This window comes from Sus scrofa, chromosome 10 (genome assembly GCF_054392235.1).
Source record: "Sus scrofa isolate SSC_HxYL_T2T_F1_AM1 chromosome 10, Sscrofa_HxYL_maternal_Yorkshire_Landrace_v2.0, whole genome shotgun sequence".
In the NCBI taxonomy this organism is placed as follows: domain Eukaryota; kingdom Metazoa; phylum Chordata; class Mammalia; order Artiodactyla; family Suidae; genus Sus; species Sus scrofa.
This window is the reverse complement of record NC_139392.1, coordinates 77,119,421-77,131,528: the sequence shown is the minus strand read 5'-3', so window position 1 is coordinate 77,131,528 and position 12,108 is coordinate 77,119,421. Positions and strand designations below refer to the sequence as shown.

At 41.0% G+C, this 12,108-nt stretch overlaps 1 protein-coding gene across 6 annotated transcripts in view; it reads right to left on the bottom strand.

Annotated features, from left to right (window-relative positions):
• Window positions 1–635: 635 nt before the first annotated feature.
• Window positions 636–12,108, bottom strand: part of PRTFDC1 (phosphoribosyl transferase domain containing 1) — a 107,895-nt gene continuing 96,422 nt past the window's right edge. For 2 of the 6 annotated variants that reach the window (XM_084978780.1, NM_001445122.1), the window contains 5 exon segments: window positions 9,508–9,525; window positions 7,899–7,981; window positions 7,273–7,319; window positions 3,118–3,194; window positions 636–1,897 (listed from right to left, as the gene is read on the bottom strand). In XM_084978780.1, coding sequence (XP_084834906.1) covers window positions 1,850–1,897; window positions 3,118–3,194; window positions 7,273–7,319; window positions 7,899–7,981; window positions 9,508–9,525 — 273 coding nt within the window. In that variant the 3' untranslated portion in view covers window positions 636–1,849. 6 annotated transcript variants of the gene reach the window in all.

Below are 12,108 nucleotides of genomic sequence, written 5' to 3'. Positions count from 1 at the left end.
CGGGAACTCCACAATTTCCTTTCTAACTAGAATCAAGCTACAGTCCTCAAAAATGATGTTTACTAAATTGCAACATTTTAAAGAAAATACTTTAATACTATATACGTTGTGGCTAAGTTTATATTTAAAATCAAATGTGTTTGGATTTTTCTAGGTCCTCTGCTATAAATGTGGCAGGGTGAAAAATTATATTTAGAACATTAATTTTGATAGTTCAAGAAACTGGCCAGTTGGAATTATCAACCTATAACTTGGATAACAATGTTTCTGCGGAACGAAGCTAGAAGAAATTCCCTTTGCTGCTTTGCCCCTTGGGATATCTGGGTGTGGTTTATTTTCTTCTCTGACTAGAATAAAGATATGCAGGAAAATCTTCCTTTACAAATAAAATTCCTTGTTCTTACAAATAAGCTTAAGAAGGGAAAAAAAAAAAAAAAAAGCAGCAAGCAGCATATCAAGCCTGGCTTAATCGTTTGCTTATACTGGTGCATATACTGGATATTTTCCAGGTTAACAAAAATAAAGCCACAGGGAAGATGTATGCAGCAGTATATTTAAGCTACTGGCTCACACACATTTTAATGGCGGAAAGTATATAAAAAATATGACGGCGGAAGAAAAACAGTAAGCAGTTATGAAACGTAACAAGTGTTCTTATTCTTTATTAGTTTAAAGGAAGCTGGAACTTGATAACAATATACCACATACGGTTCAGAACCAAACAAAGTCTGCTTAGTTATTTACTTTGCATTTGCTCCTTTTAGGAAGTGAGAAAAAAAACCCGGCTCCATTGGCACTCAAGTTTATTTTCAATTAAAATCCCCATAAATTAGAAAACATCTCATGAAACAGTGGAAATGGAGAAAAAAATGTTACTCAGAAAAAACTTTAAGTATCCAAGTCTTCTACGGTGCCTTGGATTGTGGGATCAAGTCTTACAAGGCCACTTTAAAGAAATGATTCAACCTCTGTGCTCATGTTTAGGATAATACAGAAAAATGTCCTGCCCTCTGATGGAAACACAGGAAAAATTTATACGTGCTTAGTTTTGAGCATTGAAAACACTTCTCCCCGCCCCACAATTCTGCTCATGTCCCACATGAGTTAAAGGATGCCCCTTAGAAACCAGAGCTTTCTGCCATTGTATTTTTTCTAATTAAAATTCAGAGTATTAAACACAGTTGAGAACATCCATGCATACATGACATACCCTTATCACGTACCGGAAGCTCCGATCAAGAGCACTGGCAAAGGCCTATTTCATAACATCATTAAGATTCACTGTATGCGGCTGTTCAGAGAGGCTTTGTCAAAGCAGATAATAACGGCCTGTCAGAAGTGCGCAAACAGAAATTTATATTAAATTGTCCTTTCCCTCCTTTACTAGTGTGGGAATCTAGTTGCATTTCTAGCGTATGGGCTCAGAGGTTCACATAAAAGGCTTCTAGGTTTTAAGATTGTAAAGTAGAGTATTTAAAAAAAATAGTTAAGTGAAAACTATTTGAGTTAGTAGGTGGGGGTATAGTAATCACCCATAATGACTTTATCAAAACAAAAGAAAGTATATCTCAGGGGTGTGAAGGTAGATGGAACTTATGAGTCACAAGGTGGAGTGTTTAATTTGAAACAAGGCAAATAAAAGCATTGCTTTCTTTTCCTGAAGAACCTTTGGGACTCTTTACGTTATAGTTATAATCTCAGAAAATAAAGCCTGCTCATTAAATTTTTTTGTTCTTTTAAATCCTGCTGAGTGAAGATGCCTGGGAGACAAACTTTACATGCTGGCTTCCTGAGTGTAGTCGTTAAGTAGGAATGTTATCTGCCGATTCGATGGCGAAAATTTACTTCTTTAGACTCGATACTTTTCTTTGCCGTGTTCATTGATCACACATATGTGCTGAAACAATAAAGGATTTAAATGCATCAATTTCTTAACACAATATGAGGTGCAGAAAATGGGATGCAGTAAGAGAACAGAATGTTATCTTGTACTTGACTATTGTTCATTTAAATACATACGTATCTATATGTGTGTATACATACCTATATGTATATGCATATACATACACATGCAATATAGGTATACATGCACATATATGTAAAATCTCAAGAGACCCGTTAAAATGCTTGGCAAAGATTTCCTCTCTGTTTTGGTTTTGAGCTCTTTTCTGAATCTGACTCTGTAGGTCTGTAACAACCAGAAATGCTGAGGGTGGGAGATTACAGTTAGCAGTGACGGAGACATACGTCTCCTACCAGTGAAATTACAACTCCTGCAATGAGTGGACCACCAGCCACGGTAATCACAGTGCTGACTCTCCTCTGAGCCCTTTTGGGTAGGAAGAAACGTGTCAGAAATATTCTGATGGCAAGCAACAGAAATGGTGTCAGGTTACTGTCAGCAAAGGAAGTGGGGTGTTGTTGGTAAGAGACTGGAAGAGCTCACAGAGGCAGAGGAAGAGCAGAGTAATGAAGCAACTGGAAAGCAGGAACGGGGTTGGGGGGCGCTCCAGACCTCAGCCCATGGCTTAACGCCCAAATCCCTTGGTCTCTGCGGCTTTTCGTTTGTGTCTAATTTCTAGGGGAGAGAGGGAGAGACTGCTGGGTCCATGCACTTTGGGTAAGACGTCTACCTCTGGGTCCTTCATCAGCAGCCAGGGTCACACACCCGGGGGCCCACGTCTACGTGTTTAAAATCATTTCTCCAAAAGTGGGGAGTAGTCATGAGCCACATGCTGCTGTAATTGATATCTTCTAAATTTCAAGCACTGACACAAAGTAGTTTATAGAATATCAACTATTATTCTAGTGGGGTGGAGACACAGTCGATGACTGTAGAGAAAAAAGTCACTAACAAGCTATGGTTCTGCTTTAAACGTCCTTATTTCCTGAGTACAAAAGAGAGATAATCATAACTGCTTCCACCATGCTACACCTACCTTGGGGATTCACTGGGATTCACTGGGATTATGAATGCCAAGTGCCTAGAATGTTCCCGACACAGAAGATACACCATAAACGGCAGCCATCATTACAACTATTTCAAAAATGTGTTAAACTGATACCACTCTTAAGTTCTTGTAAAAAGGGGGCTAGGGATTTGCATGCAAGACTTACATTCAGATCTCTGAAGTATTCATTGTAATCTAAGGCATAACCCACAACAAATAAGTTTGGAATCTCAAATCCAGCATCTGAGCAGGGAGAGAGAGGGAAAAAAAAGGAACACAATTTAAATAAGTATAAAGCCTACGATATGTTATTGCTGGCATTTAACCTGTGAGGACCTTCCGTTAGGCAGAAATAAGTGGAAAAAGTGATCAGCAATGCATACGATGAGCCCAATAAGACCTGAACTGGAGTGACTACTCAGGGAGGCAGGACAAACAAGCAAACATACAGTGAAAGACGACTGTCCTCCTCTTTTAGAGAGCTGAAAAAGGGCTCAGGCAGCCCAGTGGATAACAAGAAGTATGCATGAGTCAGGCATGTAGCCTTGTTGTTCCAAAGCAAGCAGTATCCAATGATATCATGCCAAAGGAAACACTTTGTAAAGCATGAAGTGCAGTTCAAACAGAAGGTATTCTGATACTGTAATATGTGAAGAGAGGCACAGGCTGTTGCACTAGGAAGCTGTCCTCCCGTTGTGCTCAGTGTCCTTGGTTGGATAAAGGGCTGGAAAGCAAAAACTGGGAGACAAGATGAAAGGAAATGGCACTGTTCACCTCGAGGAAAACAATGCTAAGGGTTATTCTAATGCTCGTCTTCGAGTCCACAATGCAGATGATGTTAATTGGCTCTCTGTCTCCACTGAGGACAGAATGAGCGTAAATGGACTGAAATGCAGTACGAAGTACTTAGGTTAAGCTAAGGATGGATATATTGAAAGGAAGATGATTTTTATTGAAAAGGATTCTTAAGGAACATACAATAGCTCTTCTTCTTCAGGTCTTGAAACTGAATAAATATGCCTATAGCCCAGTGACTTTTCAAATTTTTCCCAGTTCTAGGGAATCTTATGTTTGTTTATTACAGTATTACGGATGAGAGGTGGACTTGTTTACTTTTATGAAATGGTACTTTGGCAGAGTCAGTAGATTTACAGCCCAGAGTAAGTTATCTCCATGGTGATTCTTCGCCACCACTTTGATCCTTCTGACCCAGGATGAAACCAACTGGTTCCTACTTGCAGAAAGTGTTAGAGGGGTGGGATTTATTTTTCTAAGGATTGAATTATGGGTCACTGTTAGGAAGCCCATTTGATCCCTCTAGATTCCAAGTTTCTTGAGAAAAATAATCAAAGAGGAGAAGCAGAACAGAAAAAAAGATGTCAGAGCATATGAAAGGCGTCATTGAGCATAAAGGGAAAAGTCAATTATGAGAAAAGACCAAAAAGTACAAAGCCTCAGAAATCCAGGAAGAAAGACAAAACAGAGATTCTGAGCAAGCTAAAAGAATATCAGCAAATCCCAGGACACCCTGGTTGGAAGGATAACAATGACTTTCCAATGCAATGCAATCCCTACTACAGGCTTGACAACTCAGACTGGGAAAAGCTCAGAAGGTAAAACCTTCAGAGCTGTCATGGCATAAAAGGACAATGGAGCAGTAGGACAGAATAGTCAGGAACTACTGTGACTGATCTCTAGCTGGTAAACAGGTGCAGTTTCTACATTTATATTCGTAATTGCAGATATTCCTTATAGATGTAGCATAAGAATAAGAGCCGTGATTGTAACCGGACTGCCAGGGTTATGAGCTGACGCTACGCTTGGCAAACTCTTTAACCTGATTGGGTTCAACATCCTCATCTTTAAAACAGGCACCACACAGCACCTACTTTAGAGGAATGTTGTGAGGATTAAATGTGTTAATCTCCGTGTAGCTTTTAGAACAGAGTCAAGTACATCATAATCTCTATGTTTGTGAGTCTCTGTTGTTGTTTTTTTCCTTTTTAGGGCCACACCCTTGGCACATGGAGGCTTCGAGGCTAGGGGTCCAATCGGAGCTGTATCTGCTAGCCTACACCACAGACACAGCCACGCCAGATCTGAGCCACATCTTCGACCTACACCGCAGCTCACAGTAACACCAGATCCTTAATCCCCTGAGCGAGGCCAGGGATTGAACCCAAAACCTCATGGTTCCTAGTTGGATTCGTTTCCGCTGCACGATGGGAACTCCTGTAAGTAAGTTCATTTGTACTTTTTTTTTTTAGATCCCACATATAAATGATGTCATATGCTATTTGTCTTTGTCTGGCTTGGGCTTCACTTAGTATGATAATTTCTAATTCCGTCCATGTTGTTGCAAGTAGCATTTCATTTTTTGGTGGCTGAGTAATATTCCACTGTGTGTATATGTGTACATATATACACACATCCTTTTATCCATTCCTCTGTTGATGGACATTTAGGGTGCCTCCATGTCTTGGTTATTGTGAATAGTGCTGCTATGAACATAGGGGTGCACATATCTTTTCAAATTATAATTTTCTCCAGATATAGGGCCAAGAGTGGGATTGCTGGGTCATGTGGTAACTCAAAACAATAAAGAGATCACAGACATAGAGAACAAGCTTAGGGTTACCATAGGGAAGGGGGGGTAAATTAGGAGGTTGGGATTAACATATACATACCACTGTATATAAAATAGATAACCAACAAGGACAAATTGTATAGCACAGGGAACTATACCCAATATTTTGTAATAACCTATAAAAGAAAATAATCTGAAAAAGAAAATACATTTATATATAAAACTGAACCACTGCACTGTATACCTAAAACTAACATGACATTGCAAAGAAAGTATATGTCAGTTAAAAAATTTTTTAATTCTCTTACTGGGGTTAGCTGCTATTATTTTATTTACGCTGTTGCTATGACACAAGAAATTTGTAACTAGTGGGGTATGTCTGAAGTGATGTCTTTCAACTTGATTTGAAATCTTATCTCTATAGTATCTTACATACTGTAGGAAATTTTACATGATTTCCTTAGAAGGTTTCTGTTTTTCAAACTTGTCCAACCTAACTATATCCAGATTATATTCCCCAAGCCAGTAATTGGACAGGAACATGCAATTGGGTCTATTTGGCCAGACCTGACACAGTCTAGATTTAATACATCCCACCTAGGAATGAAACTTGTTTTTAGAAGAAAGAATCACTGGTTCTAATGTCAATGGCACACGACCCATCCATAGCATGCTTCTCGTTCTAATGTTTGTTCAGCTTGCTGATGAGAACTGTAGCCAAATTATCCCAAAGGCTTTTGTGCAAATGTAAGTCACAAAAAAAAAAAAAAAAAAAAAAAAAAAGAAATCAAGCTGAAGTTTGCCTATACAAGCTGGAAAAAAAAATCGCCTCTAGTGTTAGAACAATAAATAATCGAGCAGCTTATTTATTCTTTCTGGCATTTGAGCTATTCATATCATGGGGAGGAGGTAGGAAAATGCCTGAGATAAGGAAAGTCCTTTAGAACATACGCCTGAACTCAAGTGTGAAGATGGGACCTAGAGATACTTGCTCTGCTAATTCTCTGTGTTACTGAACTTCTGTTTGGAGGTGGTGCAGAGGCGCCTGGGAGTTCCCCTTCTGGGCGCTGAAATTCAGGCTTGCTGAAGCTCAGCACTGTGCGTCGTCTGCTCTCAGTCCTGGAGGTAGTAGGAGAATCCCTCTCAACCTCCACAGTGTCTCTCTGTGTCCAACTGGTGGGCACAGAGGCCAAGACAGGAATCCTGTGCATGAGTGGGTCCAGGGGGAGTCAAGTCTCCCCCTATTCCCCTGAAGCTGATTTAGCTGAGTTCTTTGGAATGACGGGTGCTATGGAAAACCTAAAAATAAAAACATCCAATATACACAGCAGAGTTCCTGGGGAAGATGCCATTATTATTATTATTATTTGGCCGCACTCATGGCATGTGGAAGTTCCCAGGCCAGGGATCGGACCCATGCCACAACAGTAACCTGAACCACAGCAGTGGCAGTGCCGTACTCTTAACCTCTCAGCTTCCAGGGAACTCCAAAGATGCAAATTTGAAAATGAAAATGCCTGGCTGTAGAGGGTTCCATTGCTGGAGCATTTACGGGACCATCAAATCTTTATAGCTTCCGTTTTGCACGGAGTTTGACCAACTAGGAAACCAAAAATTCTTAAACACAAAACAATACCACCAGCCAGCAACCAATTAACAAAAACCAAAAACCAACCAACCAACCAAAAAAAAACCCAACTCCCCCCAACAACAACAAAACCAAACTGCACTTACAGTCAGGTCTAAAGCCATCACTTCTAGGTGTTCTCTTCACCAACAAACTATCATTAGGGGAAAAAAAAAAGCTTTAGTGATCCGGATAAAATGTTTGTGAACTGCAAATAGAATTCAACATCATTAATTTTTTTCTTTACATTGAAAAATAATGACAGTAGGATATAGTTGTATGGTGAAGTTAACACATTCAATCATTTTCAAAATCAAAAAAAGAATTGAACAGCATTAGAATATACATTTGAAAGATGCATCATTCCCTCGAGCATGTGGCATGAGGGCATCAGCACAGCCCTCAAATTCCCTCGTGCGGCCCCCCATCAGGGAGATCCTGGGTAAAAGGAAGAGGGAGATGGCACTGGCCCTGGGGCTCAGCCAGCTGCTCCTGGAAACAGCTAATGGAGGCTAGGAAAGCGGGGCTCACCCGCACAGCAAAGCATGTCCTCTTCCCTTTTCCTCTCTCTCAGCCTAGCCGTCAAAAGGGCTGTTTGTTCAGTGTGGTCGAATCATAACATTCCCGGGCAAAGGGTCACTGGTTTGGAATCAACTGCCCTCTTTGAAAAGAGCATCCCTCCTGAGCTGGTTTGGGAAGACAGAAACAAGGACGACGTGAATGTCTTACTCACCTGGCCACCTTAATCATGTTGGGCTTGTATTTCTCTATGCTACTGAGCAACGCTTTCATGGTCCTCCCGGTTCCAACAACATCCTTTGCAAAGAGGACAGACAAATTCAACTCAGTGCATGTGGGCTGCGTGAAAAGGCTTTTCATCCAGACAGATGATTCTAGCCCTTATTAATAATGCATCATCATTAGAATTGCTGTCAAATTGGAGTCAAAGTAAGAGGCAGAGCTGGTTCTAATTTTCAGACAGGTGCTTCCTTCTGGAAGCTCGGTTTGGGGAAAGACTGTGGTGACTCCTTCCCCCGGAATCCTTGAGCTGTGTGGAAAGGCTAATTGCAGCCTTTGGAGAGCATGTGGGGCTCTTCATCGAGTGCATTTGGGCTTGTGCATGCACATTCAAGGACTGAATTTGGCCCCGAGGTTATGTAATACGACACAGGACCCATGAATTTTCATGGACATGGGATGTACATCTGAATACGGTGAATGGATAAACGCCTCCCCTTGCCCTCCCCACTTAATAGGGGCTCCACGGCTGGGAAGTGAGATGTGTCTGGACAGCAGCTGCTGACAGCCTGTGAGTTCTGAGGGTGCAGGGCTGCCGAGAGCTGACGCTCATCCCCACTGATGAGCTGCTGCACAATTAGGGCAGAATGGGCGGTCGAAATGCATTGTCCTTAGGACAGAAATCAGCTGCCAGGATCTGATTACCAAAACAACAGGTCTGAATTTAGCCTGGGTTGGGCAATTCATCTGGCTAGAGGGTCTACTTCCCCTGTTCTGTCTGAGCCAGAAGCACTGCAGGTACATATGGCCCACACAGGCAACTGTAACAAAACTGGAAAACGGCTCCCCTGAATTTCTGCCAGCTGATAAGACAGGCGTGCTGTGCCACAGGACCCCTTCTTTCTCTTTCCTTTGTCTTCTTTTTATTTTTTAAAACAGAAAACCAAATAAAGTTAAATTACAGCTTTCCCCTGGATCACCATTTTATTTTATTTTAAAACAAGAACAGACTTTTATTTTCCTTTTTCTTTTTCTTTTTTTTCTGGTTATGCCTGCAGCATGTGGAAGTTCCTGGGCCAGGCATCGAACCTGCACCACAGCAGTGAATGGAGCCACAGCAGTGACAATGCCAGATCCTTAGGTCATCAGGGAACTCCATGGATAACCATTTGAAAATGGATTCTAGTTATGATTTGGATGTTGAAGGGATGTTCCAGGTCATTAGAGGTCATTGGCAAGAACACTGAATTAATGAGGGTAAAGAGAGTTCTAACTTTGGTTTTACTACTTAAAAAATCTGGTTCGATGGGCTTGTTTCCTCTTTTGTAAAAATGCCTGATTTGCAGAAAGGTATAAGAACCAAGAGACATGTGCGGCATTTGATATAAAACAGGATAAAGTACCATGTGACTGTTATTACACAGCTTTCATATTAAGTTATTCCAAGCAGCATTCTAGTGGACCCCTCTTGTATAAACGTGGAGCCCTGCACATAGTGGGAATTCCGTAAATCAAATCCTCAGCCAATTTGACAATAAGTTCTATACTTCAAAACTCACTGTTAGATTTTTTTCAATTTCCAGATATGGAGAAAGAAAGCTTACCTCAACAATGAGGACATTCTGAAATTAAAACAAACAAACAATTATTCAGAATATGATGCAAACCCTGGCTCTTAAGATAAACACACATTTTGCCTACAGTTAGAATTTCACAATTAGCTTATCTGGTCGTCCGCCATCCATTTCACCCCAGTGCTTGGAGATAATCTTGGACTTCCAGATTCACTTTGACAGTCTTTCTAGAATTACTTAGTGCTGCAATATGGGTGTGTACGTTCATGTTAGGGGCAGGCTTACTTTAGACCCTCTACGTCTGAAGAGCAATCCATAAAGTCATCCGACCGCAATCCTTCCGTCTCCCGACCCAGCATTCTCTGGGACACAAAGCCACAAAGCGCACTAAGAGTCCACCAAGTAAACAACCTGACAGAAACAGCATCACTAACAGAGACAACTCTCTGTGCAAGGATCCTGTAGTCAGCTGGGACAGCCCTATTCCAGTGTAGCCACCACAATCGTCAGAGATTCTCTACTTACTCTTGGATTTTCAACCCCCAGGAAGGGAGGGTGCCTGCTTTATATTTTTAGTGACCTGGTCATATCCCTCGCCCTGTGCTTTCAAGGTTTCCCTCCACTTTCCCCCCAGGAACGCTGACTATGTTTCATTGTAACTTCTTGAGTGATACCTATCTTCCCCTCTAGACTAGAAACTCCATGTGGGTGGGAATCATGTTTTTCTCCCTTACGATCCTATTCTCAGTCCCTAGTACAAACAGACGCTCAATAATTACACTTATTCATGACCTCAAGTCAATCAATTAAATGGATTAGTAGTTACAGGTCAATACCACCCCATCATATCATAATATCACTATGTTAATATGTCATTCCCATTAAAAAGATGCTCTGGATATTCTCCTTCATGCAATGGTGTCTTCCCCCCACCCCTTTTTTTTGGCCTTGCCCACGGCACGCAGAAATTGACAGGCCAGGGATCGAAGCCATGCCACAGAAGTGACCTGAGTTGCTGCAGTGACGACGCCGGATCTTTAACTTGCTGCGCCACAAGAGAGCTCCAATAGTATCTTTCTTTTAGCTACCTTTTCATTTATCCCTATGATTCATGTAATATTTTAAAAATTCTATCAAACCTTACACCTTGGGTTTCTTACTTATGTCTAATGTAAAAGAGATTTAAGCAATGAAAACGTTAACCAACCCACCAAAACTGTTAAATTTGTAGCATTCTACCTTATGTGTCAAATGCATTCTTAGGTGGAAAAATCTTCTGGAAACATTCTTCCTTATAGGTACAGCATTTTTATTCATTAACTCCATCAAAGAATCTTAATTCTATCATTAAAATAAATGATTATTGTCTTTTTTTTTTTTTTTTAAGAGCCACACTTCGGCATATGGCAGTTCCCAGGCTAGGGCTCGAATTGGAGCTACAGTCACTGGCCTACACCACAGCCACAGCAACATTGGATCCTTAACCCACTGAGAGAGGCCAGGGATCAAACCTACATCCTCATGGATCCTAGTTGGGTTTATTAACCGCTGAGCCATGAAGGGAAATCCCTATTGTGTCTGTTTTTATTTTTTATTTTTTTATTTTTTATTTTTTGTCTTTTTGCTATTTCTTGGGCCGCTCCCGCGGCATATGGAGGTTCCCAGGCTAGGGGTCCAATCGGAGCTGTAGCCACCGGCCTACGCCAGAGCCACAGCAACATGGGATCCGAGCCGCGTCTGCAACCTACACCACAGCTCACGGCAACGCCGGATTGTTAACCCACTGAGCAAGGGCAGGGACCGAACCCTCAACCTCATGGTTCCTAGTCGGATTCGTTAACCACTGCGCCACAACAGGAACTCCGTGTCTGTTTTTAAAATAGGTTATGCCTACGGTATCTCCTGTGGGCCCCACTGACAGAGAGGTCCCCTTGGTCCTCCGAACACGTTTGCTACATTCCAAACCATCAACCCACCACAGTGAGTTAGGATGTGCATTTCTAGTTCGATTGAGGCTTACTAACCATGCCTATCAACCAACCAGAATACTAGGAGGGAATACTTGGTTAATTTAATGTCCTACTTCACAATCTCTTTTTTGTTTCACTCTTATAATGAGAAACCTTTTGAAACTGTTAGTCTGCATGCCTGCCTAATTAAATAAAGGGCACTGGACAGAGTTACATCTGTTTTTTGAAAGTTCAGAACCTTGCAAAATGAGAGCCAGCCTTGAAAAGATGAACTTCAACTACAAGATACAGTGGAGGCTGGGAAGTGGAATTTGGCTATGTACAAAGCTAGAGGTATAATGTCAAAATTAATGAAACACATTTTTAAAGCCAAGGTAATGCAAACATGTTTATAATCTAATAGAAAAGTCTGAAGATTTTCTAGATGTTGATGTTTCTGTTAAAAAGTATTTTAAAATGCTTATATACTTTATGCTAAGTTATCATGATGTTTTATATTACGCATAGCCAAAATTAGTGCATCGAACAAAACTGGCAACCATTTATTTTTTTTTTTACTTTTCCAGTTTTACTGACATATGATTGACATACACCACTGTGTTAAAGATGTACTGCATGATGGTTTAACTTAGATATACTGTGAAATTATTACTGTAATACT